The 27,869-nt window shown below is 50.6% G+C and overlaps 3 protein-coding genes across 8 annotated transcripts; 1 reads left to right on the plus strand and 2 right to left on the minus strand.

The window, feature by feature from the left end:
* Positions 1-1,946: 1,946 nt before the first annotated feature.
* Arhgap9 (Rho GTPase activating protein 9) lies at positions 1,947-9,729 on the plus strand. Of its 4 annotated transcripts, XM_026398400.2 has the most exons (17): positions 1,947-2,450; positions 3,291-3,502; positions 4,385-4,609; positions 4,802-4,915; positions 5,105-5,209; positions 5,423-5,484; positions 5,630-5,729; positions 5,906-6,001; positions 6,142-6,240; positions 6,482-6,623; positions 6,708-6,815; positions 7,256-7,354; positions 7,532-7,609; positions 7,893-7,946; positions 8,202-8,336; positions 8,676-8,781; positions 9,367-9,729. In XM_026398400.2, the coding sequence occupies exons 1-17, from the start codon at positions 2,135-2,137 to the stop codon at positions 9,536-9,538; spliced, it is 2,223 nt and encodes a 740-aa protein (XP_026254185.1). In that variant the 5' UTR covers positions 1,947-2,134; the 3' UTR covers positions 9,539-9,729. The 4 variants fall into 4 exon arrangements, with proteins under 4 accessions (XP_026254185.1, XP_026254182.1, XP_026254184.1 ...); XM_026398397.2 differs by having other exon boundaries at positions 6,142-6,249; positions 6,482-6,815; XM_026398399.2 differs by having other exon boundaries at positions 6,482-6,815.
* Positions 9,730-9,986: 257 nt separating this feature from the next.
* Gli1 (GLI family zinc finger 1) lies at positions 9,987-17,222 on the minus strand. Of its 3 annotated transcripts, none has more exons than XM_026398375.2 (11): positions 17,123-17,222; positions 16,799-16,891; positions 16,361-16,556; positions 15,984-16,125; positions 15,430-15,519; positions 15,202-15,339; positions 14,738-14,887; positions 13,975-14,139; positions 13,038-13,271; positions 12,091-12,355; positions 9,987-11,734 (listed from the first exon to the last, which is right to left on the minus strand). In XM_026398375.2, exons 1-11 carry the CDS (start codon positions 17,220-17,222, stop codon positions 9,987-9,989), a joined length of 3,321 nt encoding a protein of 1,106 aa, XP_026254160.1. The 3 variants fall into 3 exon arrangements, with proteins under 3 accessions (XP_026254160.1, XP_026254159.1, XP_026254161.1); XM_026398374.2 differs by having other exon boundaries at positions 12,091-12,358; XM_026398376.2 differs by lacking the exon at positions 16,799-16,891 and having other exon boundaries at positions 12,091-12,358; positions 16,361-16,527; positions 17,124-17,222.
* A 5,018-nt stretch (positions 17,223-22,240) lies between these two features.
* Positions 22,241-27,742, minus strand: Inhbe (inhibin subunit beta E). Its single transcript, XM_077799046.1, has 5 exons — positions 27,703-27,742; positions 26,855-26,931; positions 26,589-26,633; positions 24,195-24,285; positions 22,241-23,977 (listed from the first exon to the last, which is right to left on the minus strand). The coding sequence occupies exons 1-5, from the start codon at positions 27,740-27,742 to the stop codon at positions 23,220-23,222; spliced, it is 1,011 nt and encodes a 336-aa protein (XP_077655172.1). The 3' UTR covers positions 22,241-23,219.
* Positions 27,743-27,869: the final 127 nt, after the last annotated feature.

Below are 27,869 nucleotides of genomic sequence, written 5' to 3' on the forward strand. Positions count from 1 at the left end.
CCTCAGCAATTTAGCAAGGTGCTTAGCAACTCAGTGAGACCCTATCTCTAAATAAAATACAAAACAGGGCTGGGGATGTGGCTCAGTGGTTAAGTGCCTCTGAGTTCAATCCTCGGTGCCAAAAAAAAAAAAAAAGAAAAAAAGAGACAGATAGACATAGGGTAGTAACTTGAGAGCCTAGTAAGGGGAGGTTTAAAGAAGGGAGAGACTTGGATATGTTTAAAAGTGAAAGGGAACCCAGTGTGGTGGCACACATCCGGAGTCCCAGTGATTTGGGAGGCTAAGGCAGGATTGCAAGTCAATGCCAACCTCAGCAACTTAACAAGATTCTGCCTAAAATTAAAAAAAAAATAATAAAAAGGGCTGGGGATGTAACTCAATGGAAAAGTGACCCTGGGTTCTAATTCCAGTACCAAAAATAATAATGGGAGCTGGGTGGCATATGCCTGTAATCTCAGCTACTTGGAGGCTGAGACAGGAAGATCAGGAAGTTGAGAAAGGAGGATCACAAATTCCAGGCCAGCATGGGCAATTTAACCCTGTCTCAAAATAAAAAATAAAAAGGGCTGGGATGTCTCTCAGCAGTAGAGTGCCCTGGGTTCAATCTCTAGTACTTAAAAAAAAAAAAAAAGAAGAAGAATGGGAATTAATCCATAAGGAGAAGAAATAAAGTGCAGGAGAGCTAGCTTCAGAGAAGGAAGGAAAGATTAGAATTTCAGACTTACCAAGCATCAGATGGGAATGATGTGATAGAGCACTTAATTAGTAAGGGTTCAATCCCCAATACTGAAAAATAGAAAAGGAAAAAAGAAAATCAAATGGATGAAGTTAGTCATATTTTGGAAGAGGGAAGAGTTCTCCATGTGTTGAAAGTGGAACTAATCAAGATCACTGAGACAGAAGCCCAGTACTGACCATCCAGTCCTCAGACAGGTCAGGGGAGGACAGCTGGCTGTCTGATGTCACCAGAGGGAATGGACATTCATTTTCTACTCCACCTTTCCAAACCCAAACAGAAAGCTTCACACTGTGCAGTAGAAAAACAGAAGGGGAAAAGAGGAGTGGTCAGGAATTATGGGTTTAAAACTGCTGGCAATCCAAGGAGACCAGTTCCCACCTTCCACCAGGGAGAAGCTGACATTAGTAGTTGATAGTTCCTGATTCAAGTATAATAAGTTTTTTTTTTTGTTTTTTTTTTTTTTTTTTTTTTTTTTTTTTTTGTGCCATCAGTTAAGGTCTCCTCAAGTTCCATGAGGGCTCACTTCTCTCTCTCATCTCCATCTAATGCTTCACTGCTCTTTTCACCCAATCAGTCCTCGGTAAGAGTGTTGAATGAGTGAAACTACACACTAAAATTGGATGCCTCCTCCAAGAAGCCGATGCACAGAGGATCACGTCAAGATTATCCCTCTCAACATCATGCCCTAGGGAGTAGGGTGATATTTCAACTCTGAATCCCTCTGCATTTCTCCTAGCCACTTTCTCTTGCTCTCTTATTTGGTCTTACTGTTTCTCTGGCTCTCTGTTTCTCTGTCTCTCTGTCCCTCTGTCTGCACAGGAAGCATGCAGCTTTAGGTCTGAGGTGATTGGTAACGGAAATATTGATGCCTATGCAAATTTAATAAAGGGTCACAAACGTTTGTCGTTACCTCTTGTGTATTTCCCTGAGTTTCTGTCTTGGATTTGATTTTTCCTCCTCATTTTCTTTCTGTGTCTAGCTCAAGACTTCCACCAGCACCCAGGACCAACTCCTCCTGTCCCTGGATTTTCAGATGGACCCCACAAGGTATAATTGCAGTAAAATTCACAAGCAAGTTCAACTCCTCTGATTTCCTGCCTTGCTGGCCACACAGCCCAGCTGACCACATCCTCTCTCACCTTACTTATATACTTCCTCACCAGACACATCACCCAGGAGTTCTCAGCCCCCCAGGCCCATACTGATCCCCAACCCAAGCCCTCTGCTTTACCCTTTTACTTACCGGGGTGCTCCTGTCTTCACCTTCTCCCTCCCCCTCCCCTTCTCCCCCACCACTTCTCTTAGAACGATGTCCTTTTGCCTGGAAGCAGCCAGTCCTGCTTCCTTCTGCATCTCCAGCTTACCCTTTTCCCATAGGTGACAGTGCTGACCACAATGCTTTCTGGCCGGTGGTGGCCAAGTACCTGGGGGAGTCTAGGGTTGGGGACCAGAAACCCCTCTCAGGGATCCCAGCTGTGTGCCCTCTATGCCTTTACTTATACTGGGGCAGATGGCCGGCAGGTGTCTCTGGCTGAAGGAGACAGGTTCCTACTGCTTCGAAAGACCAACTCAGACTGGTGGTTGGCAAGGCGCCTGGGAGCACCCTCTACCTCTCGACCCATCTTTGTCCCAGCTGCCTACGTGACAGAGGAATCTGTCCCTTCACAGAGCACAACCATCATTACACCCAGCCAATCCCTCTGGACTCCTGGTAAGTAACTCCTAAGCCCTCTCCCATCACCTTCCTGTCTTATCCTAGTTTTGGCAGATGATGATGATGACGATGATGATGACGACGATTATTATTACTATTATTATTATTATTATTATTTTGGTACTGGGAATTGAATAGGAGTACTCTACCATTAATATACATCTCCAGTCTATTTGTTTGTAAGTTCATTTATTTATTAGTACCAGTGATTGAACCCAGGGAGATTAACCACTGAGCCACATTCCCAGCTCTTTTTATTTTTTTATTTTGAAACAGAGTCTTACTAAGTTGCTAAGGCTGGCCTTGAATTTGTGATCCTCCTGCCTCGATCTTCCTTGTTGATGGGATTAAAGGCGTGTGCCCTTACACCTTGAGACTTCCCACTTGCTTCTGCTGGTCCCCTTCTCTTATCTCCCTCCCAACAGCTTACACCTCATCCCCATTGTGGTAGCATAATGATCCCATCTTCTCCACTATTAGTCCCAAGACTTCTGGGTCTCATTCTTTTCTTTCTTTTTTTCTTTTTTCTTCTTTTTTTTTTTTTTTTTTTTTTTTTTGGAGGGGTGCCAAGAATTGAACTCGGGGCATTCAACCACTGAGATACATCCCCAGCCCTATTTTGCATTTTTTATTTAGAAACAGGGTCTCATCAAGTTGCTTAGCACCTTGCTTTTGCTAAGGCTGTCTTTAAATTTGTGATCCTCCTGCCTCAGCCTCCTGAGCCACATGGATTACAGGCACGCATCACCACACCCGGCTCATTATTTTCCACATCCTCCCTCTGACCACCTTAAAGACCCAATCATGATCATAACTCTCCCCCATTTCTGTTTTCAGGACCAAGGTTGTTTCGTGGCTCCCTGGAGAAGGTGCACCTATCTCAGGCACACCAGCCTACATCAGAGCAGCCTCCTCCACTTCCCCCGAAAATGTGTAGAAGTGTCAGTGTGGCCAATTTGAGGCCCAGCCGCCTAAAGCCCCTCCAGGAAAGGCCAAATGGAAGATCCTTCTCCCAGGAAGACTTGCTGTCAAAGACCAGTGCCAATATGGTGAGTAACAGCTTTACTCCTGAGCATGGCCAGTTCACAAATATTACAGCTGGGTCCCATTATGGGAATAAGGGCAAACAGGACAGAAGCATTCATGTCTTTAAGGGACAAACATAAATAAATAACCCATACTTATTCTGTTGCTAATAAAGCTACAAAGAAGAGCAAAGGTGGTAGAGAGTGGCTGAGGTAGTCTGAGAAGGCAGCAAATAGGAGGAGGAGGAAGAGGCAGACAGCCATAAGACAAAGGAAGACATGAGAAGGGAGAACAAGTAGCCAAGGCCCTGAGGGGACAAGGAACCTGGCACAATAGAAGGACTGAAAGAAGAGCAATGGGCCATCCTCTTTCTCCCTTCCTCTTGACTCCTACTGGGGTAGGGTTTTTCCTATTTTATGTCTTGTCAGTTGGGCCACCAGCAAATCCCCTCTGGAGCTAACTCCCAGACTTGATTCCTCCCCTCCCTCTTTCTTGTTACTGGTTGGAAAAAGTCCCTCCTCCTTCAGATCTCCTTAGCAGGGGTCTCTCACTCCTTTTGGTCTTCTTTTACCCTGCAGGATGTAAGGGTGGAGTGTTCCCCTCACCTCCCCCCCCCCCAACAAAAAGCCTGTTCCCCTTTCCTGCGGCCCAGGGCGGGGGTTGGGTGGGGGAGGAGGGAAGTTGGCAACAGGAAGTGAGGAGAAAAGCAAAGAAGATTGTGAGAGAGAATTTTTTAAAAGCAGCTGGGTGACTGGGGATTCTCCCCCTGTACCTGGGTCACCCAGGCAGGGAGCTGGTGGTGAGAAAATGGTGGGGGATGAAGAAGGAGGTGATAAGGGGGAGAGAAAATTGGGGGGGAGCACAGGCAGAGAAAGCACCGACTTCTCCCTGACCCTTTCTGGCAGGCAGAACCCCAACACCTCATGTCAGAGGCCCCTGTGTACTGTAACCTGGTGGACCTTCGCAGCTGTCCTCGGTCCCCACCCCCAGTCCCTGCATGCCCGCCACTGCAGAGGCTGGATGCCTGGGAGCAGCACCTGGACCCCAACTCTGGACGCTGCTTCTACATAAATTCTCTGACTGGCTGCAAGTCCTGGAAGCCCCCACGCCGCAGTCGCACTCAAGACACGGTGAGACCTTTCCTTATGCTTATTTCTTTGTCCCCTCAATTTCCTCCTTTCTCCCACTGAACCCCAAGGTAGCGTGTTTTCTTTCTGTGGCTCTCGGGAGATCAGAAGAATCAGCAAATTGTGAGAAGGATGTTGAGTGTGGGTTGAGGTGACAACTGGCTGAAACTTTATCTCCCTCTCCCTTAAACCCAGAACTCTGGCTCAATGGAAGGGATCCAGACCCTGAATAGGGACAATGGTGTCCTGCAACCTCAGGCAAAGGGCTCAGGATCTGACACAGGGAACCTGGAACTGCTTGACCCACAGGTGAGGCCCTTTCCAACCTCCCCAAAATCATGCAGAAAAAGTACTTTTTTTGCAGCTTTCTCTTATGCAAGACATTCTTCTTCATTATCCACTTTGCCTCTCACCCATATTATCGCTCCTCTTCCTCCTACAGCCAGGGACCCCAAAACTTAAGTTTCCTCCACCTGTTTCTTCAATTCCTTCCCCCAGGGTTCACCCTGCCTCAGCCAAGGCACCTCCCAGTTTGTCCCCTCAGATCAGCCTCCAGCTTTGCAGTCTCCTAGAGCTCTGCCGCAGCTCCTGGACGACCCCCATGTGAGTCTCCCATGTCCTTCAAATGCCATGATCCTCCATGCTTCACCCCTCAATTCCTGCTCCTCAAAAAATCTTCCTGTTTTGCGGGTATCCTCTCATATCCAGCCCCCTACTCGTACAAAACTTCAAGGGACCGCACTCCTGGGAAACCCCTTAGGGAAAGCCTGTGGCGGTACTGGGTAGTTTACAGATACCACTCCCTCCCCTTCCCAGGAGGTGGAAAAGTCAGGCCTTCTCAACATGACCAAGATTGCCCAAGGGGGGCGCAAGCTCAGGTAAGGAGAAACTGGAATACACCATGGATCAGGGTTATTCCGTAGGGTAGACCAGGGTGTTTGTTGGGGGAGCTCACACCCAGTGAAATTCTAGAATGACCTATTCACAACCACTACTGCCTCTTCTCCGCCCCCACCCCCGCAGGAAGAACTGGGGCCCGTCTTGGGTGGTGTTAGCTGGTAACAGCCTGGTGTTCTACCGAGATCCTCCACCGCCAACTGCACCCTCTTCAGGCTGGATGAGTGTAAGGAAAGGGGTGCCGGAAAGTTTGGGGTGCTATTTCTTCCCGCCTCCGGCCGACTGAGGGGAGAGGTGGAGAGGGCGATGCAGAGGAAGGTGAAGGAATGAGGAACCCGTCGTGGAAGAGGGAAGCAGTGAGAGAAACAACCCCATGGCTTCAGTTTCTCTCCTAATTGCCAGGGGCCAGCGGGTAGCCGGCCCGAAAGCAGTGTGGACCTGCGTGGGGCGGCCCTGGCACACGGCCGCCACCTGTCCAGCCGGCGCAACGTCCTGCACGTGAGTACGGTCCCCACGAGTCCTCAAATCCCCACCCAAACCCAGGACGCGCCCTTAAAACCTCCCTATAACTCTTGATATTGGCGTCCCAGCTTTTGAGGCTTCCCACTGACCCAAACCTTTCCCCACCCGCTCCCTAGATCCGCACAGTCCCTGGCCACGAGTTCCTGTTGCAGTCAGATCAAGAGACAGAGCTTCGAGCCTGGCACCGCGCGCTGCGGGCTGTCATCGAGCGGCTGGTTAGAAGGGTGGGAGACCCGGGAGACGCTCTGGCCAGGCGGGGACCGGGGGACCAAGGGAGTAGGGTAGGAACAGCAGGAGTTGGGGATGTGGGGGCACCGTGATCTCGGTGTAAAGACCTGGCCTAGGGTGAGGCTGGGACTTGGGACCCAAGCAGAGGATTAGAGTCTCTTTAGGGAGCCAGGGATGCAAATTTCCCTCTTCTTTCTTGCAACCCTCTGCATGGCCCGCCGGGTCCAGGAGCGAGAGAACCCGCTGGAGCTGCGACTGTCGGGCTCCGGACCTGCAGAGCTGGCGGAGCTGAGCGCCGGAGAGGACGAAGAAGAGGACTCTGAGCCAGTGCCCAAGCCGTTTCTGCGGCTCAGCGGCCGCCGGAGCTCCAGTATGGGGCGGGTCAGGGGAGAGGATCCTTGGATCCTAGATCCTGCGTTTGCTATCATGCTCTTACTCTATCTGCCTCCAACAGGTCGGTGTCCGGAAGGCACTGAGCAGAACCGCGTGCGGAACAAGCTGAAGCGGCTAATCGCCAAGAGACCGCCCTTGCAAAGCCTTCAGGAGCGGGGTCTGCTCAGGGGTGAGGTGGGCTAGGATGACTGAGGGACCTGCCTGCTTTAGTGTTTTTGAAAGCACTTTTGTATTCCCGATCTGGGTATCAGCCCGTTTTGTGGATGAAAGAACTCCAGCAAGGCTCAGAATTGAGCTTTCTAGAGCTATATTGTAGCCTTCTAAGAGCCCTGCTCGTTTTTTCCTTTTCTTTTCTTTGAACCAGGACCTTGTGCATAGGAGGCAAGCACTCTACCAACTGAGCTATATCCCCAGCCCTCGAGACCCCTGTTTTAAAATAATCAACTATTCCTGATTATTGGGCAGTTGGGAGGGGGGATACCCCCATACCCAGGTGGGGCACAGACAGCAGAAGGGCCAGTCCCATTTCAGGGAGAAGACCTGACCTGGCTGAGAAGAGCTTCCTTGAGTGAGTTGGCCCTGGCTTCCCACCTCACTTTACCTCTCCAGACCAGGTATTTGGCTGCCAGTTGGAATCACTGTGCCAGCGGGAAGGAGACACGGTGCCCAGCTTTGTACGTCTCTGCATTGCTGCTGTGGATAAACGAGGTCATTTTCCTAGAGACTCCAGATTCTCCCCCTTTAAAACAGACCAAGCCCTGGAATTCCCACTTTTTCCATCCTTGTCTTTCTACTGACCTCTTTCTTCCTCATATTTCTCAGTGTGGCCTTCACCACACACACTTTAGAGCAGGAGTCCCATGTGCTCCCTAATTCATCTCCTAGGTCTAGATGTGGATGGCATTTACCGAGTGAGCGGGAACTTGGCAGTGGTTCAGAAACTTCGCTTTCTGGTGGACCGAGGTGAGAAGGTTTGTAGGCAAGTGGTGGTACTGAGAACTTCAAGCCTCAGAACTGGGGGTGTGGGGCTGGCATTGTGGCTCAGCGGTAGAGCGCTCCTTTAGCACGTGCGAGGCCCTGGGTTTGATCCTCAGCACCACATAAAAATAAATAAATAAATAAAGGTATTGTGTCCAACTATTTCTAAAAAATAAATGTTAAAAAAAAAAAGAACTGGGGGTGGTACTAAATAAGAGAGCTGGAACTGCAAGTCTTAACTCCTGATCTCTTCTCATCTATGTTGTAGAACGGGCAGTCACCTCTGATGGGAGGTATATGTTCCCAGAAAATCCAGGACAAGGTACTTACATGGAGTACCCCTGAGATCCCTTTAAACTTCCCCATGTCCTCCTTGTTCCCAATGGATTCCCCCATGTCCTGCTCCTAGAAAGGTTATCTCCATTTTTACCTTTGCTGTCTTGCCCTGTGATGGACCTCCATAGCATTCTTGTGATCAGCTTTGGCTGAATTTCTCCAGAACTTCTGACCTCTCAGTCTCTAGGTCTCTCTGGCCCTTGATGAACCCTGAACCCATTGAACCTCCTTTTCCCTATAGAAGGCCGGTTAGATTTGGACAGTGCTGAGTGGGATGATATTCATGTGGTCACTGGAGCCCTGAAACTTTTTCTCCGGGAGCTACCCCAGCCTCTGGTCCCCCCAATGCTGCTGCCCCATTTTCGTGCTGCCCTTGGTAAGTGTTGAGAGTTTGGGGCAACACTCTTGGGGGGCATGTGTGGTAAATAATAGAATAGAGATTATTTTTCATTCTAACCATAGAGATGGAAAGTAACTCATGTGCCAACTCCAATAGTTTGGGGGTTTTTGGAGGGAGGGGGTGGATTATGTGTGAAATTTAGAGTTTTTGTTTGTTTTTATTTTGGGTTATGCTGGGATTGAATCCAGAGTATGCTAAGCAAGTGCTCTACCACTGAGTTACATCCCCAGCCCATGAAACTTCCCTAACCTGACTCCCATGCCCTTCCCATCTCTCTCTCTCTCTCTCTCTCTCTCTCTCTCTCTCTCTCTCTAGCACTTTCTGAATCAGAGCAGCGCCTCTCTCAGATACAAGAATTAGTAGACTCAATGCCAAAGCCAAACCATGATACTCTGCGGTACCTCCTGGAGCATTTATGCAGGTTGGGAATATCAAATATCTTTGCTCATGCTGGGGAGGGTGGAGTACTGCATGCATCAGGAACTCTGTTCTTGTGGGGTGGAGGTAGGTAAGCATCCAGGTTTACCTGGCCAGAGACACACATCGAATCTTTGGATAGCTCAGCATCAAATGGGGGAATGGGATGAAGACAAGCCCAAGAATTCTGTGAGAGAAATAAGGGAAATCTTATTTTTTCCTTCCCTATTATCTTTTCATCCACCTGGGCATTGGTGATGGCTTGTTAAGCTGAGGTAGGCCTGGGCAGTGACCTCTGAAAGGGGATGACTATTTGAATTAAACCTCCCAAATCATGAGCAGAAAGGATTCTAAGGGCCATGCCTGGAAACAGGCAGTTACATCCTAGGTTCCATTTTCAGCTTATATCCTGAAAGTCTCTCCACTAGTCCCTCTCCCCACTTGCCCTGAGATTCTGCTCTTCGTTTCTTTAGCTACCACGTAGAGGGATCCCAGAATGAGCCCTTTAGTGCTCAAACCTTCAGGGTTAGATGGATTTGAAGTAGTGAACTGCAGCCTTATTTCCTCTTCCATTGGCCTTTGCCCACAGGGTAATAACACACTCAGATAAGAACCGCATGACCCCTCACAACCTGGGAATTGTGTTTGGACCAACCCTCTTTCGACCAGAGCAGGAGACATCTGATCCTGCAGCCCATGCACTCTACCCTGGGCAGCTGGTCCAGCTGATGCTCACCAACTTCGCCAGCCTCTTCCCCTGACTCAGGCAAGAAAGAGGACATGATTTCCAATGATCTGTAGGCTAGCCTTTTGTGTGTGGGGGTGTTCTGTTTTGAGGACATGCATATAAACCCTGTCTCCCAGATAACCCTCTTTATCTTCTTGAGTCTCACCTGAGGGGTTGGGATTGGGTGAGGGAACCCTCTAAAAAGGAAAGTGGGAAGATGAACCCCCACTTCTCTTCTTGCTCCCCTCCCCAAGATAACACATAAAACACCATTTTTTTTCTGATGCAGTTCCTTTATTTTCAGGAATCAGTGTCATTATAAAATTCCTCTCCAAAACATACGCAGATTAAATACAGCCCCCAACCTCAATCTTCCATCCCTGGGGCATCTTCTGCAGGGGTCTGTGGCTCCTCTCCCCAACTCCCCTGGAGGAATGGAAGCCTTAGGAAATGAGGATCTTATGGATGGTATTCTTCACCATTTAGGCACTAGAGTTGAGGAATTGTGTCTCTCCAGGTAGGGATCCCAGTAATACACTCATGTTGCCCACAGCCATGTTGGGGGGCCCAGAGGAAGGTGGGGTATGTTCAGAGCTGTCTCCCTGATCATGGGAAGGAGGAGGACTCAGCCCCTGGGCCTCATCCAGAATAGCCACAAAGTCCAGCTGAGTGTTGTCAAGATCAAGAGAGTCCAGAGGGTTACATACCTGCCCTTCAGGAGGAGGGTACAAGGCAGGACCTGTTCCCAGCCTGCCAACTTCAGGATGACCACAGCTGGGGTTGGTTCCCCCTGCCTTGAGGGGCCCATAGCAAGGGGGCAATGGAGGCAGAAGCCGGGGTGGTGCTGCTCCCCTATGGGAAGTTCTGTTCGCTCCCACAGCAAAATTTTCATGGCATGATGAATGTGTGGGGTAGGAGCTTGACTTGTGATTGGGCAAGCTGGGTGCAAAGCCAGGTTCATATGTGGCCATTGGGGCTTTGGCAGGGCTTGGACTAATTTGAGAACCCTCCAGAAACTTGGAATTCTGATAGGAAGGTTCCTGGACTGGGGCCTCTCCCCTGCCCCCACCCTCCCAGAGAAGCTCTTGCTGAGACTGAACATAATCACAAACAAGTTGAGCCTTGAGCTGTCCAGTAGAATGAGTGGGAGAATCAAAATCAAGATCAGACCTGGGTTCTGAAGGAAGATAATCAGGGGGTGGCTGAGGATAGGGACCTGTCTGAGGATACTGGGGAGGAGGAGGCTGGGGGTAATGGGAGAATGGGGGCTGTGGGCATGCAAGCCCCTCCCTGGGGTGAGCATTGAGGCAGGGTGCCAGTCCTGTGGAGTCAGACCCCACTGGGCATCCCTGTTCTGGTTTCACTTGTATTTGTCCATAATGTTCAAGTCGAGGACACTGACTATAGGCTCCACCTGGAGTCTTGGGACTTGGATATAGCCCAGAGTGTACTGAAGGGAACTCACCCCATGTTTCTGGAGTGGTGTCAGGATAGGAGACCTGCTGGGGACAGGGGCTGGGGCCATAGGTGGTAGGTGGACCAGGCCCAAGAGGCAAGGCACCTGGACCCCTAGCTCCATAAGGCTCTGCCGCTGCCCCTTCAGGCCCTCCATATCCTAGAGTATCATCAGATGAGAAGTCCATATAGGGGTTCAGACCACTGCCCATCATGGAAGTCCCAACCTCTGGCTCCTCCCGTAGCCCTCTAGTATCCATGGCAATGTTCTCTGTAATGCTGGGAGGCTGTGGTGAATAGATAGAGGTTGGGAGGTGAGGATCAAAGTTCCGTCCTCCCCCTGCCACAGTAGGGGGTATGTGGACACAACCCAGGCTCTTGAACCGTTGGACTCTGGCTGGAACAGGGCGGTCGGCAGCTCGGGCTGGGTCACTGGCCCTACGGGTGACCCCTGCATTGGGGTTATATCCTGGATACTCAGCTTTACTTCTCCAAGAAGGTGCAGGGAGACTCCCCATCCGATCCAGGCTGGGTGCTGCTATGGGTGGGGTAGCACCGCCCCTGGCTGAAGCATATCTTGTCCGGAGCAGGTAGTGCTGGGCAGGTGTGAGGCCAGGCAGGGAGGATGCCCCATTCTCTGGTGGGGATCCAGGGGGAAAAGGGGAGGCAAGGGAGGAACGGCGGCTGACAGTGTAGGCAGAGCTGATGCTGCTGGAGCTGCTGCTGCGGTGATCAAGAGAGGCTGGAGGGCCCAGACGGCGGGACACAGGGGTGCCTGCAAAGTGACAGGGAGAAAAGGCAGGATAGTCAGGGGCCCCCTGAATTTCACCCATGAGATAGCCTTGTCCCGGAGTTCCAGGATAAGGTGTCCTAGGCTCCTTAATTCAATTCTGTTTCCTCTCATGCCCATTCTTCTGGTTCACCAGGGATTCAGGCCTGCTGTGAATGGTCATACAGGTTGTGTGTCACACAATCCTAGGGGACAGCATTCACTGGCAGTGTTCTGAAAAAAGGGGATCTTTTTCTAATTGTACAAAGGTGTCATATGGAAGCCCTGAAGGGTGACTTCCTCCCAACCTCAGGGCAGGTCCAGATCTCAGCCCAGCAATACCTCCTACACCCAGATCTCACCAGTGTGGGTCAAGCTGGGCAGTTTGAGACTCCGTGGCCCTACTGGCCGGAGTTGATGGAGCTGGTCCAGCCTGAGATTCTCAAGGCGGCGAAGAGTGGACAGTCCAGTGCCAGCAACACAAGTCCCCTCATCCAAGCTAGACAGGTCCTCAGTGCTGCCCCCTGCATTGCCAGCCATTTCCACGCCACTGTCTGTGTTGGCTGCGCTGCCTGCTGGAGAGTGGTCACTGCTGCAGGAAGACTGTGCCCCAGGGCTGGGCTGTGGCTTCTGTGGAGAACATGAGGGCTGAGGGAGGCACCCTTCCCCCTTCCCCACAGCTTCTTCAACTTTATAAGCAGCTGAAGCTTGTGTCCCAGTGACCACCTGAGCCGAGGGAAGGTGTTAAAGTGTACAGAGGGCTGAGCAAGTGAGAAACTGTGGCAAACTGGAAGACATGTTTTAGAAGAGCCCAGGCTGGAATATAGACTGCTGGGGTGCAAGTTCCTTTCTCTTTATTTTTGTGGTGGTAAAGTTTTAACCCAGGGGTGCTCTACCACTGACCTGCATCCCTAACCCTGTTTATTTTGTATTTTGAGACAAGATCTTGCCCAGGCCGGCCTCAGACTTAAGATCTTCTGCCTCAGACTCCTGAGTAGCTGGGATTATAGGTGTGTGGCACAAGTTCCTTTCTCATTAAGTTGTTGTGAGGAACACATGAAATTATGCACATAAAAGGCTTGAAAAAATACAAAGTGCTGCTTAAAAGTGAGTTGTTGAATCAATTAAATAATTCACAACTCTAAATTCCACATATTTTGGGTAGGCCAAAGAGAAACAAGAGGATGAGAAAAAGGCTCAAAGGTCTCAGAAGAGTGATTTAGATGGGAGGAGGTGATTCAGAAGGGGTTAGAAAGAGATCAGCAGGGCAGGCTGGAGTATGGAGGTGAATTTGCCTAAGCTGGCTCACCATGGCACCCTCTGGCACAGTCAGTCTGCTCTCTTCCCTGATGGGGCCTCCTTCCCGCTGCTCCCTCTTGGGCTCCACTGTGGAAAGGGATGGTGCCCGGGGCAAGGGGCCATCCCCTCGATGTCGCTTGGTCACATGGGCATCAGGACCATGCACTGTCTTGACGTGTTTTCGGAGTGAGCTGGGGTCTGTGTAGCGTTTGGTGCAGCCAGGGAGCTTGCACACATACGGCTTCTGTCAAGTGGAGAGTGAAGACAGAAGGCCAAGGAATTAGAGTGGAAGACTGCAGGAGGAATAAGGAAAGGTGACAAAAGGGGTAAAAGAGGAGCACACAGCATCCAAGGAGCTAAGGAAGGTGGGCACCCTTGGGTGGGAGTAAAATATGAGAGGTTTAAGAGACGACTTAAGAAAACTTTAGGTGGGCCCAGGCCTTGGAAAGATGAAGAGGTGAACCCAGGGTTGTGAGGTTCAGGGGTTGAAGATATTTGGTATCGTTTCTAGACCAGGTCTGTTTTAGGTTGGTCTCTTTGCTGGTTAAAAAGGTAGGAGGAATGGCGAGTGAAAATTCTTGGTTTTGTGTGTCTCTCTCCTTTCTTTCTTTTTTTTTTGTACTGAGGATTAGACCCAGAGGTACTTTACCACTGAGCTATACCCTAGGTCATTTTACTTTTTGAGACAGGCCTCACTAAGTTGCTAAGGCAGGCCTCAAACTTGCAATCCTCCTGCCTCAGCCTCTTGAGTCCTTGGGATTACAGATGTACATCATCATGCGTGGCTTGAAATTCTTTGTTTCAGAAAGGGTCTCTCTGCGTGAATTACAGGGGCAAGGGGAACTCACCTCTTTGGAGTGGGTGCTGAGCTAAGGGATTTCTTATGGGGGAATCTCCCCTGCAGACGGCTTCTCAAGTGGGGAGGGTCTCTTAGTTGGGACATTCACCTCATTAGAGTGGGTCCGATTCTGGTGCTTGGCGCGGTCACTGGCATTGCTAAACGCTTTACTGCAGCCCTCGTGCTCACACATGTATGGCTTCTCACCCGTGTGTGACCGCAGATGTGTCTTCAAGTTTTCAAGGCGTGAGTATGACTTCCGACACCCTTCAAACTAGGAGACATAACAGAGGGTAAAATGACAACTCTTAAACAGAAGAACATGGAGATTAAAGGACCCTAAATCTCATAAGAGGCATACATAGAGAATATAGTTCAAAATGGGAGAACACTAGGGCTCAAGAGAATTCCCAAAATTAGGGGATAAGGGCAAATGAGAGCTTCTCTGGAACAGAAGCAGCTGGAGGCACTTTCCCTTAGGGGTGTGGTGTGAGGAATGACTCTTCCTGGTCAGACCTGAGCAGGGCTCCCTGTGTGGAATCTCAGACTTTTCTAAATTGGGGTTATCTGAGGAATAGGTTCAAGTGAGTGTCTTATGAACTTGATGCAAGGCTTAGCTATTACGCACAATCTAGGTACAGTCCTGAGGGCCCACAATATTTTAAGGGACTCACAAATATATTTTAAATATTTTTAAATCAAGGGGAAAATGAGCTTTTAGTTCCAAGAAAATGTTTTAATATATATCAATACAGTCATAATTAGGACTTAATATTTATGGTAAAAAGGACCTATGAACAAGTCTTTCTCGGACCCTATCTTGACCGGAAGCCAGTTTAGGAAGGGACTTGGTTTGGGAATGAATGCCTCACCGTGCACTTATGTGGCTTCTCGCCTGTGTGTCTGCGCATGTGTACCACCAGCATGTACTGGGCTTTGAAGGGCCTCAGCTCCCTGGAGCAGCCCCCCCAATGGCACACGAACTCCTTCCGTTCTCCATGAATGTGTTCACTGTTGATGTGCTGGGGGAAAAGATACAGAGGTTTTCCAAGTTTCCCCCATGTTCCCGGAACCCAGAACAGCTGCCCTGGCTCCCTATTCCTCCTCCTCAACTTTACCTTGTGGGGAAAGAAGGGGCAGGAAGACAACATATCCCAAATCTCATGCCTTCCAGCTCTCTAAAGTAAGGCTAGTTTTTGAGCTTTGCCTACTCAAGTAAGCACTCAACCTATGACTTCAGTATCTTGATTCCTACCCTCAACCAAACTCCACAATGTCTCACTCAGAGTCTTTTACAGACTCCAGTCAGTCATTCCTGTTACCCCCTAGGGCTCACGTGCACCAGCTGCTCCTGGGAGTCAAATTCCTGGCTGCAACCATCCCAGCGGCAGTCAGTCTCATATACAGACTCAGGCTCAGGCTTTTCCTCTCTCTCGAGGTCTTCTCGCCCATCTAGCATCCCCAACAGGGGATCCTAGGATAGGAGAAGCAGTGTTATGGTTACTTGGGTGACAGCTTTTGTTTGCTCAGGTCCCAAAGGTAAAGCCCATGCCCCTCCTTTTACCTGTGTGCCTGTGGAGTTGGGGCTGGACATATCACCTTCCAAAGGCTCCTCTGGGCACTTGCCAACCAGCATGTCCAGCTCTGACTTCAGCTTCCCCAGGGGAAGAGATGAGGGCGATAAGGGTAGAAATAGGAAGAAGGAAGGAGCCCAGCCAGATCTTTCTGTTCTAAGTGTTCCCACCCAAGGAGCAGGAACCCCTGGGTGTGGAAGGGACTTCCTTCTAAGATTGCATTGGTGAACGGGATGGGCAAAAGGTAGAATCTCATCTGGAAGAGCCTGAGTCAGCCCCAAAGAGTAAAACCTCTCTACTTCTCTGGAACTGAAAACCTTTATTTTAAAATATTTTTTTAGATGTTGATGGACCTTTATTTTTTTATATGCAGTGCTGAGAATCAAACCCAGTGCCTCACACATTCTAGGCAAGTGCTCTACCACTGAGCCACAACTTCAGCCCCAGTGAAAACTTTTATATACCCCGTCCTTCCTTTACTGTAAAGTTGCCACCCACCCACCCTGACCTAGGAAAAATCAGGTAACAATATGGGGAATCTCACCTGACAAGTTGGGAGGGGTCCCCGGGACTGAGGATGTGGCATCATCCCACCCCGGTTGGAGTCATGGCCACAGGGCTGTGCTCCAAAGGAAGGTGAGCTCCCTTTTTGGTGATTCATCTGAGGTGGGAATCCCAGAGAAGGGCTGAAGAGAAGAGGTGGCATTTACTAAAGACTACCAGCAAGTCTTTGAAGTTATTGGATAATTTAGAGGATTTTTTTTTATAAGACTTGATGTAAGGCTTGGTCAAGGCAGCCCTAAGGGAAGTTCTGAGGAGGGTTTCAATGACTTTGAAGTGATTCAAATTGGGCTGGAAATTTAGATTACTTGAGGCTTTTAGTTGTTTTTAGTTGGAATCTTAGCCAGAGAATGTCTGTACCTCATGGTGCCAATGGAGAGATGGCCATAGGAGCCTCCAGGAGATGTGCAGCGGGAGTTGATGAAGGCCACAAGGGAGCTGGGTGAGGTGCGGATAACTGTCTGCAGGTCCAGGCTGGTATCCGACAGAGGTGAGATGGACAGTGCCCGCTTCTTGGTCAACTTGACAGCATTCCGGGGAGGAGGAAAGAGTGATCCTGGAGTAAGAGACAGAGGAGATAAAGGGAATCTCCATGTACCTAGCCTGCGGGTCCTCTCAGCAAAAAATAATACTCAACTCTGCTTTGTGCTACTGATTCCAGCTGTGACCATTTGGTTGTTCTCTGACCCCTCACATTTCTGAGCATTTCCTCCTCCCAATTAGATCCCTGCCCTCCCACTTTGTTCTACAAAACAAGTCCCAGAGTAGAAAGGGAAGAGGTTTTCCCTGAGGACTCACCCTCAGTGCAGCTGTTGTTCTCTCTGGCTGGCATATAACTGTGGGGACCCGACGTGAGGTTGGCTTGATGGCAAAAGGGCAGACCAGACAGTCCTAGAAAAGAGAGACAGCTGGAGTGCAGAATGGGAATGAAGGACATAGGCCTCACCTTAAAGTCCCAGGCAAGACCTGACCCCAGATTCCAAGCCTATATAGCATAGAGCCTCAAATCCTCCTGTAAGAAAGGAAACTGACAGGGGATAGGGAAAGGACTGAGGGGGATCCTGGGGTTAGATGAGATATCTGCCAAGTCCTTAAGGCCCAGGGATTGGTAAATACACTGACCTTCTGTCCCCATGCTGGGGGTCCCTTGACTGAGGAGGGGTCGAAGACAGCATGACTCAACATAGCTACTGACTGGTGGTGGGGTCATCGAGTTGAACATGATGTCTCAGAGGAGGGTGTGGGACACTGTAGAAAGGGAAGGTAGAACTGAAGGTTATAAAGATAGAGGGAAGTAGAGAAGATCAGATGAAAATCTCAGGCACAGAACTCTGGCAGCATGTCTCCTGTGCCCCCAGCCCATCTAAGACATAGGCCATGGAAATCAAATTGAAAAGAACATCATTCAACCAAGGAAGGGATAAAGAGAAACATCCCAAAGAGGCAGAGGCTGTCAGACAGTCTTGGGGATCTTTTTGGGAAATGGGTAGGAGCTTTCCCTGGGTGATCTATCTATCTAGAAAAAGTGTGTGTGTGTGCGCGCGCACGCGCCACGGGGCGGGGGGGGGTGTTAAGAACCTATTGAGCCAGGATGAGTTTCAAGTGATTTTAATGTCCTAGACCAGTTTTGAGGATTGTGATGGGAGAACTCATGTGGAGAGTCTGACTTCATGCATTGGGCTGCTCTGCCTGTTCCTTTCCTTGGCTTGCCCCTGCCCCAGGACAGTTCATCCGCAATCTCTGCAGTGTCCGGTAGAGGGAGACCTCGCCACAGTCCACACAGACTGGTAGGGCCAAGAGAGAGCTCAAAAGATCAATCTGCCCTTAGGAGAAAATTGTAGAGGGGGAATAAGGTTTCAGAGGGGGTGCTCTCAGGTCTGTTAGGTACAAGGGATGGAAGTTAATGTCATTCTGGGGTGGTTTGGATCTGGTCTCCTTTTGGGGGGAACAGGAAAGAGAGTGTGGGGGAAGGCTTCTTGGAGTGTGAAAAAAACAAAGTCACCATCGATTAGAAGGGAGTAGTGAGGAAGGAGAGGATGCTATGATTGCATTTCTCCTCAAACTCCAGTTTTTATTCCATTCCTGGTTTTCCGGTCTCCCGGGAGTGAGGGTGGGGTGGGGCGGGGTGGGGTGGAGAACGGCCGGGAGCGGGCCGGCCTGCGCGGTGGGTGATCCTTGGATGCTGGGATTTAGGGTGAGGGCGGGGTAAAATGGGGAGTGGAACCCGGACCCTACGACCTGCCCGAGCCCTGCAGCCTGGGCTGTACCCTTCTAAACTCCTCCTTTTACAGCTGAGATCCCGATTCCGCACCCAAGACCTCCCAACTCGACCTTGGCACTAATGTTAGGAGCGGGGGGCACAGCTGGCTGGCAGCTGGAAGAGGGGGGCACTTCTCCCGCCTCCTTCCACTATGACTCACCCAGGGAAAGGAAGATGGCTTGCAAACGACCCCCCAACACTAGAAAGATCCCCCCAAACGTGCCTTCTGTTATCTTCCTGTCCTAATACCAAGCTGCCGAGAAGATGCGATGGAACTGGGGTGACATCCCTCTTCGCCCACGCGTGCAACAGCCAACCCACGCCTCCCCTTCACACTATAAAAGGAAAATGTCGCTAACTTTTCCAGTTTCAGTAGTTTTTTCTGGGGAATGGGTGATAATGTGGGATGGGCAGGGAATCCTAAGGTTCCTCTGCCAGAGCCCTAAATCATCTTCGGTGTCTCCCTATTTTCTAGTGTCCTCTTAGTACCCCAACTCCCAGGAGTCGGCCCCGCCCCCTTCTCCTGGTCCCGCCCTCCCCGCCCCCGTGCCTCCCCGGCCCACCCAAGTCGCCGCCGCAGGCTCCGGCTGCAGACGGCTCCGCTTCCCCCGCCCGCCCGGGGAGCCCAGTCGAGCAAGGAGTTAGTGGCGGGCGGCGGCGGGGGAGGGGGGGCGGGACACATTCTTCCCTTCTCCCCTCAGCGCATCCAGAAAGCTGACAGAGTGCTCTGGGATGGGGGGCATTATTGGAAAGCAGGGATCTCAGTGTGGTAGGTTGAGAAAGAAAGATGAATCCAGTTAACCAAAGCGCGAGAAAATGACTGGGTAAAATACATCTATGCGGAGGAGGTTCCCGGGTACGTCTTATGTTCCCGGGTATCACGGCTGGCTTCTTAAGGGTTAACCCTTCCAGACCCCCGGGAACCCCCTAGTGACGTCAAGGGCGGGGTCTGAGTCCTCGGGCGGGGATGCCCTGGAGATAATGAGGGGGGGGGTCCTCTGGACCCCGCCCCCTAGGGAAAACCACCCTATTCTGGCTCTTATTTCTCCCCCAAGAAATCTCCCAGCCTTCTTCCTCTATTGGAAGGAATGATCCATCCCATTAAGACCCCAGTTCTTCAGTCCCCTAAAACCCTCAGTCTCTACGGGGTCCCTTTTCCCTAATCCTGTCCCTAAAGCTAGCTGCCCAGGGCTAATTGTTTCGGGGTCATGGGGCCTGAAAGAGGCTTCAGAGCGGGGAGTAAGGGCAGGCAGGGTGGTCTGAGCCAGAGGAGGGGCCTTGGTCCCCAGCTCCTGTTTGGGAGGGCGACCAGCAGATATACACAGGCTGGCAGTGGCCAGTAGTTCCGCCCAGCCCCAGTAGGGTCTCCCTGCGGGTGGCTCTAGCTGTCCTGGTGGTCCCGAGGTCAGAGGGTCAAGACAAGGTCTCCCCATCTCCTCCCAGAGCAGTGCCCACAGCCCATGGGACTCAGGAGTCCAAAAATGCTTGGGATTTGTCTAAGGCCTAGACTACACCTTGGACATTCCCTCCCTAGTCCCGAATGCATTCCTTTCCCCCAAAACTCAAGCATCCGCGGGCACATCTGTCACTAGACAGGTCTAGGGTCCAAGGCCAGTGGTTTTGTTGCCTCTCACACACACACCCTATCCCCACCCCACCTAGAGCTCCCTCCTTTGCTGTCAGTCCCCTCCTCTTAGAAACACTGACGTCTTCCAGCCCGGCGCTCAGAGACACACCTGGAGTTCCCTCTTTACCACGCAGACCTCCAACTGGCCGTCCCAACAGTCTCTTCATCCCAACCTCAAGAAAGGAAGATGTTTCTAATATTGTGTGAGAGGCAGAGATAGACAAAGAGACCCACGGTTGCCTGAGACAGACACACAGACAGTCAGGGGAAAAAGAGCAGATAGAAAAGGAGACACAAATGAAAAATTTCTCCAAACTTTCTAATATCCTTTCCCAGTCTCTCCCACCCCATTTTGTCTCTCTGCCCCAGGTCTCCCTCACGGCTGGGAAGAGTCCTTCGGCAGCAGAGCATCCCCTTTGGATCCCCTCCCCCACCGCTCCCAGGTGGTCCCCCGCCTGCCCCCCTTCTCACCTCCGTCTGGGCGCAGGGCTCGGGATGCACGGTCCAGGGCTAGTCTGGGCTGGGGGGTGTGCGGTGGGGAGGGGGGGTGGACAGGGCCACGGCAGCGCAGCCTCAGTGCCACCCCACCCCCCCAACCTGGCCCCCAGCCCTCCCGCCGGCCCAGCCCGCCGGGCCGCAAGCCGGGACCACCCGCGAGAAGCGCAAACTTTTTTTTTCCTTTTGCAAAAACTTTTTCTTGCTTTAGCCGCTGGCGCGCCGCCGCTCTTCCCGCTCACCCCTCACCTCCCTCCTATTTCTCTCCCTTTTGCTGTTCTGGTAGATGAGGTGGGGTGGCTGGAAGCGAGTGAGGGGGTGCCGGGCTTATTGCACCCCCAGGACCCCCAGGATCCTCCCCCTCCCTAGAGGGACCCTATACTGCCTAACACCCCCCCCCCGCCCGGTTTAACACGCTGCTGGTGGTTGGCAGGAAATTCCGGAATGGATTCTAGGATCAGTCGTCAATGAGGAGTCCCTGAACCAGAGCCAGGAATACACTGAGAAAAATACTGCGGAGCGAGGAAAGAAGGGAGAGAAGTTCATACGAGAAAGATAATATTGGAAGGTAGGGTCGTGGACTTTTGTTGGTGTTAACTGAATATTCTATCACCCTCTAGTTTATCTGCCAATCTCATTCTTTGGATGGAACTTTGAGGGGTTGGGATAGAGCTAGGATTTGAGCAAACTGAATTGAGAGTTTGTCGTTTGTCGGCTGTGGCGGAAGGTTAGGGATCTAGGGAGCCTAAAAGAGAGAAACACTGACTGGAGCTCTGGATTCGGGGTGTGTATTCACAAGGTCACTAAGGAATCCTGGGTCTAAAGCCCTTTCCCTAGGTTCCCTTCACTCCAACTTCTAAAGTCTGCCGCCACCTCCGCAACTCTCCCCACTGCGGACTTTCTGCTCTTTCAGGCTTTCTGCTCCCTCTGCTGGCCGTTCTGGCACTTGACACCATCTTGGAGTCCGGGAAAAGGCAGGCACGCTGGAGCTAAAGCTTTGACAGATCTCCCACCACCACCACCACCACCACAACCACGAAAACCCAGTTAGGATCCCGGAGAGGGGGATGTATGAGCCCAATGAAATGGAGGGCACACATGCGAGGCTGTTAACGCCTAGCGGTTGTGCCTGACGAGGGGTGCCCTGTCCCTTTGGATTTGTGTTGCCATAGTGACTGTATTCAGGGATGGGGGCAGCTATTTCAGTCTCTGGTCTTTCTGATAAAGAAGAGAAAGCATGATGGCGGAAAGGAGACCCTTCCCCTTAATGTCATCTCTCAGACAGACCTCCCACATCCTAGCTATGTCTCCAAGGACCACTTTCTTAAGTCTGGAAGGACAGTGGGTTAACAGTTCTATCAGAATCAAGGGGGGAAAGAAAAGGTGAAGCTAGGGGCAGGCCAGAGGTCCTACAACAGGGTAGTGATTCTGTGGGTGGGGACGTATAGGGAACACTGTTTGAGTCTGCCTCCCCACATGACTGACTCAAACCACTTACACATAGAAGGTCATGGACCTTCACCCTGCACCCAATTCAGTCAGGCTGACCAGTGGTCATTGAAAAAGAAGGGACACAACATATGCTCCCTTCCCAGATGCCTGCCCCTTCTTCCAGAGGAGCTCTTTTAGAACACACTATAGATCAGCAATTCTTAAACTTTTTTATGTTTTAAGACCTCTCTATGCTCTTCAAAATTATTGAGCTTTTTTTTTTGCATGAGATCTAGATCTATCAATTTATCATATTAGAAATTAAAACAAAAAATTATAACACAAGAATACACAAGTTCACATTCCATTAAGAATAATGTTAGAAAGATGATGTAATTGCTTGTCACACTCTGGAAAACTCCATTGTACAATTTTGAGATAATGAGAATAAAAAAGACAAATAACATCTTAATATTATGCGAACAGTTTTGGCTTTTGGAAACCCTGAAAGGGTCTCAGGGTCCTCCTTGAGGTCCCCACATCACACTAACTATTACTCTGGACCATCACCTCGGCCCTTCTTCATGACTCACATTTGTTGATTTGCTTTCTCTCTTTTATTAAGAAAGTATAAGCTGGACATGGTGGCACACACCTGTAATCCAGTGGCTTGGGAGGCTGAGGCAAGAGGATCATAAGTTCAAAGCCAGCCTAAGCAATTTAGAAAGACCCTGTCTCAAAATTAAAAAATAAGAAAGGGCTGGGGATGTGGCTCATAGTTAAGAGCCCTGGGTTTAATCCCTGGTAACGAAAAAAAAAAAAAAAAAAAAGAATAAATGTTTGTGTTTCCCCAGGGAAAATCAGAGAATTTCTTAGGCTCAGCACCCTTTTTTCCTGATTCCTGCTTCTGGAGTTTTCCTAAACACCTTCCCTTGGCACCTTGTTCATCTCCCTCTTGACCCTCCCTTAAAGCACTCAACAATCCCTACCCTTGGCCAGCCCATTTGCCCTGTCCCAAGCTTGCTGAAACTTCTGCTTCCTCCCTTTCTTGAGGACTTACTCTTCTTGGGAGATACTAAGTAATTTTCTCTGCCTTCTCCTTCCCTCTCTTCCCTGCTAGCCCCTGCCATCTTCTCACTTGGGGTAGAAAATCATACTGCCTGGGTAGTCCCCTTAGAGGAAATACTTTACCCATTTGCCCACATATCAACCAGCCTGAAAAAGGCCAAAAGTCTGGGACAAGAAAGTGTGCATTTGGGTCACATAGGGGTCAACCCTGACATAGTGCCAGGTGGTCTTGTTGGGTGGAGGTGCGGATCAGGAAATCTGATGCCTCCAGACACAGATGCCCTTTACCTGGGAACCCCCAACTTGATATCTTCTATCTGAACCCCCAGGTCCTCTTGCTAGCTACAACCACAAGCCTCCACCACCATATCTGGCACATCCGTCTTGACCACATTGCCATTATGGTCAAGGTAGAGGAGAGAGAGAGGCCTTCGGGCAGTAGGGACACAACAGGAAGTACCCTCAGGCCAAGGATTGTTGGCTTTAAGGAGGCTGAAGACAGCAGAATGGAATGAAGCAGCAATGCCAGGGCTGCCAGCCAGGTGGGGTGGGCACTGCCCACTGCAGTAATTCAGCTGGTAACCTTCAGGCTGCAGGATCCAGTCTCGCCATCCCAGTTCCTGAAAGTCTACATAATGATCTCGCCTACAACATAAGGGGGTCTCAGGCTCACAGGTGGGAGTCCTCCTCTTGGCCCGGCCTGCTTCAGGCTCGTTGACACGAATCTTAAGCTCCAGGAAGGGCTGCTGGTGTCCCGTAGTGTCCAGTAGCCACCTCAGTGGTCCAGTAATTGTCTTGTTGCCTTCCAGGGATCTGCAGTTCAGTTGGAGTTTCAATACAGCAGATTCCTCACCTCTCAAGCCACTAGAGGGCAGAGTAAGGGCATGCCAGCCTGGGGTAGTGATTTGGTGCTCTGCCAGGAGGGTCCGGGATCCTCTGTGCTTCCTCCTTGGGCCCCATCGGAAGATCCTCAGGTGAAGAGTGCCAGGAAAGGTTCGGAGCACATGCAGCCAGAGACGGGCATGGTATAGGTGGTGGGACTGAACAGTGGACAGGTGGAAGGTGAGCATGGAGCTGCAGATTGAAGTGGAGGAGTCTGCCCAGAAGACAGTTAACATGTGAGCAGAGATAAAACTCTCTCTGAAGCTCCTACCCACTGCTCTCCCTCATGCTCATGCCTTGTGTCTTAACAACCATTCCCTGCCCTAGCTCCTCCGTCTGCTGCCACACCCCACTCCCTCTGCCTTGCTTTCAGTCTTCCCTTCTCTCTCCCTTTCTTTGTCTGCTCTCCACCTATGTCTTTTCTCACCCACCTGTGATGGTAGCAAAGCTGATGACCTCCTCCCCATTCCCTGGAGCCACAATCCCAGGCTGTAGTCTCCGAAGGGCTCTGGTCAGCGCTGCCTGGGGTGGAGGATGAATTATTCTAGGACGACTGGTCAGGTGCAGCCCCTCCAGGATTTGTTGCTTGGCTAGCTCCAGGACCAGAGCTCGTTCTGCTTGGGGTGCCAATGTTGGGCTCTCACAGGAGGTGCATGCAGATCTTGTGCCCTGTGCCCATATTAGTACCCACAGCAGCACCAGCCAGAGCTGGACATCTGGGAGCCCCACGCTCCTGGTGGATGACCCTGGGTCGGGAGCCTTGGATGGCAGTTGCTCGTCTATTGAGTCTGATTGCATGGAGGCCAGTAAGGGCTCAGCAGCGGCAAACACCAGTGCCACAGCTATCCTTGATCAAAGGTAGGGCTACTTGTCTTCTGTGGCCTGGGACTCAGGAAGGCTGTAAATGGATCGTCCGATGGGTAGCTGTTTGACCCAAACAGTTCATGGTCTGGCTACTGACCTGGGGCCTCTTTAGAGCCAGCTGCCTGGGGCTTCCTCACCTAGTGGTCAGCCAGCAGACCTACCTTCTGAACCTTAGGATTGGCCAGCTGTGCTGCCCATCAGGTTCCTGCAAGGGGTGAAGGTCCCCCCTGGGGCTCGGGTTTCACCATCTGGCTGTGGTGGCTTGAGGCAGGGGCATGGTAGGGCGGGGGGACAACGTGGACACACATGATGCAAGAAAGAGGATGATTTCACATACTCAGTTCCCAAGGTCTGGGACTCAGAGGAGGGACTCCATATAAGCCAGGTGGCCAGATGGGGAAGGGCAGTTTTCCCCCAGTTCAGTCTTTACTTTTCCCAGTCACCACTCCTGCAGCAATTTCTGTGAGGCAGCTATTAGTTCCAGTGTTTATTTCTCTGGGATCTCTGGTCCAGAAGGATTATGGTCTATTTCTAGAACTTGGGACTGGGACAGGGGTGAGGGGTTAGGGGGTGGTAGGAGAACGGAGTCCTTCTGTTCAAGCTAAGGTGGCAGAGCCACGGGACATAGAAATCACCCCCTGACCCTGCCTGTGCTGTCCGCCCAGAGTCCAATTGGACTGGTGTACAATGTGGAGGAGGGCCAGAACAAGGTGTGGGGGACGTGCTACTGTGATGTCTGGGGAAACCCAGAGAGGTGGGGGTGGTAGTGATGCAACCTTACAGCAGGGCAGAGTCCATCAAGGCTGGCAGAAGGGCATGCGACTTGGAAGGGCCTGTACCCAACTGCTGCTTCTCTTTCAGGGTGCTATAAGAATTTCCTAGTTTTGAGGCATCCTAGAAGTGGTGTGAGGCCTCTGTAAATGGAGTTAGGAAATGGGAAGTTTAAGAGGTTTTGAGAATAAAGCAAGAGAGTACACCAACCTTAGTTCCCAGTCTCAGCCCTCCTTACTATACACTTCACTGATTTTTTAAAAATTTCTTTCAAGATAAAGTTTTGCTATGTCACCTAGACTGGCTTTGTACTCCTGGGCTCAAGTGATCTTCCTGCTTCAGCCTACTGAGTAGCTTGGATTATAGGTATATGTCACCTGCCTAGTCTTCAAGGACTTTAAATAGGAGTAGAAAGAACCTTTAATAGGATGGGCCTCCGGCTAGCTTTTCTCAGTCTGCCCCAGTTTCTTCAAGAAGCTGGGGGAGGTAGCAAGGAGAAAACTGTTGGGAAGGTAGTGTGATTTGGAAATGTGTCCCTATACCACTTATTCTTCTTCCTGCTGTTCAGTTGGTGGAGCTGTCAAGAGCCATCAAAAGGGGGTCCCATCTTGGGGGCTGGGCCTCAATACCACCAGTGTCCACTATGTGGCAGTGCTGTGCCACTGGACAGCAGCTGGCTTCTAGATGACCAGAGCTTCCCAGGGACTGAAAAGGGACTGCTGTTGGGAATCAAGAGATTGGGAGTGTGCCTTACCCTCACCCTCTGGGACCCTGCCTTCCCCACAGGGGTCAGGGAAGAGCTGGTTCCTCTACTATTCCCCCTCACCACTGCCAGAGAGCAGAGGCTATCCTCAGGGATGCATCACTGCCACCTTTGATTTTAGACCTCATCATACTGACAACATGGCAATGGAGCACAATGTCTGGTGCAAGGCTCTTCTTTGGAACTTAGGGCACCATATGGAAAGGAGACAAAAGAAGGGACAATAAAATTCCTACATGCTCCTGTGCACACTGCATTTCTCTCCAGGCCCTGAAACATTCAAGTCCTTTGCTAGTATTTTCTCAAGCTCCTAATTCCCTTTCTGTTGGTTGCTGTAGGTGAGTTACAGCCCTCTAGTCCCTGAGACTTGAAATACGAGATTGCAAAGTGGAGTTGTCTGTCCATGGTGGTGCCTGGGGGGACTTACCTGTTTGTGCCAGGAAACAGAGTCATGGGAAGTAGCAAGAAATGGCTGCAGGAGTTACTGATCCTGACTCTCCACACCCTGTCAGGTGCCCCCAATTTCCAGCTCTTCCCACCCTCTTGCTGTTACGCCTGGCCTGGCCCTACCTCCCCACTGACACTTACGTCAGAACTCAGCTATAAATACGCTCTTAGCATCTTAGTCACTTTTCCCAAGAAGTGCTCCGGGGTTATAAATACCCCAGCCATCTGCCTCACTGCCCGCCCTACCACCAACCTGGTTGGGGGCTGGGGGTAGCGACAGGCTTGGGGGTGGGTAAGGAAGTAGCAGAAGCAGGAGTACTTGTCTTGCCCAAATGAGAACAGCCTAAAAGAGTTAGGAGGTAAGGGCTACGAGGCTCAGGAAGAAAATGTTGGAAGAAGACAGACCTATTCTTTCCCCTTTTTACATAAAGCAGAACCAAAAAAAAAAAAAAAAAAGGAATGATATGGATCCTGTGTTTATTTAAAAATATGCTATTTTGTTCATCATGGATTTTTTTTGCATTAATTTTGACATTTAAAAAACATTGCAGCCAAGCGCAAGTGGAACATGCCTGTAATCCCAGTGGCTCGGGAGGTTGAGACAAAAGGATCGTGGGTTCAAAGTAATTCTCAGCAAAAGTGAAGTGCTAAGCAACTCAGCGAGACCTTGTCTCTAAAAAAAAATATAAAATAGGGCTGGGGATGTGGCTTGGTGGTAGAGTACCCCTGAGTTTAATCCCTGGTATCCCTCCCAAAATATTGCATTAAAATATTGCTTATACTGATTGATGAATTTTTTGCCCACTCCTTAAAATTTTGGCTCCAGGGTGAGTGCCCCCTTACTTTACCTTACTCTAGTCTCAGTTTTGGGGATTGAAGGAAAGGAGATTAGATCTGGGACAGGGATGAACTAGAGAGACACTGATAGAAAGAAGGAGATATACCAGAAGACCTCCTCAGATGAAGGTCTCAACTCAAAGGTGGGATGACTTTCATGGGTTACTCAGGAAGCCCTACAGCTCAGATGTGCAGTTCCCCCAGGAGGTCTCTCTCAGACTTTCTCCTCTAGTATTTCTATTCCGGGGACCTCTTACCCTGATAGGAGGGGGTTATAAGCTGAGCAAACACAGACATCACGTTCCCCAAAGGACACATGGGATTTGCGCAAACCTGGCCTTGGGCTGCAGACGATATCGACCCCATGGTTCAGGGCTGTCCAGCCAAAGAGAGGAGATGGTGGGGGAAGAAGGGCAAAGGTCTA

The sequence above is a fragment of the Urocitellus parryii genome, chromosome 5 (assembly GCF_045843805.1).
Source record: "Urocitellus parryii isolate mUroPar1 chromosome 5, mUroPar1.hap1, whole genome shotgun sequence".
NCBI classification, from domain to species: Eukaryota; Metazoa; Chordata; class Mammalia; order Rodentia; family Sciuridae; genus Urocitellus; species Urocitellus parryii.

What these genes read in the sequence shown, in the direction of transcription:
- Arhgap9 (XM_026398397.2), top strand. Translation starts at nt 2,135, where the DNA reads ATGCTTTCTGGCCGGTGGTGGCCAAGTACCTGGGGGAGTCTAGGGTTG. An exon ending in GCAGTCGCACTCAAGACACG is followed by an intron (nt 4,610 to 4,801) that starts GTGAGACCTTTC and finishes CCTTAAACCCAG; the next exon opens with AACTCTGGCTCAATGGAAGG. An exon ending in TGGAACTGCTTGACCCACAG is followed by an intron (nt 4,916 to 5,104) that starts GTGAGGCCCTTT and finishes TCCTTCCCCCAG; the next exon opens with GGTTCACCCTGCCTCAGCCA.
- Gli1 (XM_026398374.2), bottom strand. Translation starts at nt 17,222, where the DNA reads ATGTTCAACTCGATGACCCCACCACCAGTCAGTAGCTATGTTGAGTCA. An exon ending in CTGTGCCAGAGGGTGCCATG is followed by an intron (nt 12,359 to 13,037) that starts GTGAGCCAGCTT and finishes TGTTCTCCACAG; the next exon opens with AAGCCACAGCCCAGCCCTGG. An exon ending in GCCCAGCTTGACCCACACTG is followed by an intron (nt 11,735 to 12,090) that starts GTGAGATCTGGG and finishes GTCACTTTGCAG; the next exon opens with GCACCCCTGTGTCCCGCCGT.
- Inhbe (XM_077799046.1), bottom strand. Translation starts at nt 27,742, where the DNA reads ATGTCTGTGTTTGCTCAGCTTATAACCCCCTCCTATCAGG. An exon ending in AGCCCCCAACCAGGTTGGTG is followed by an intron (nt 26,634 to 26,854) that starts GTAGGGCGGGCA and finishes TAACTCCTGCAG; the next exon opens with CCATTTCTTGCTACTTCCCA. An exon ending in CTGTTTCCTGGCACAAACAG is followed by an intron (nt 24,286 to 26,588) that starts GTAAGTCCCCCC and finishes CCTCCACCCCAG; the next exon opens with GCAGCGCTGACCAGAGCCCT.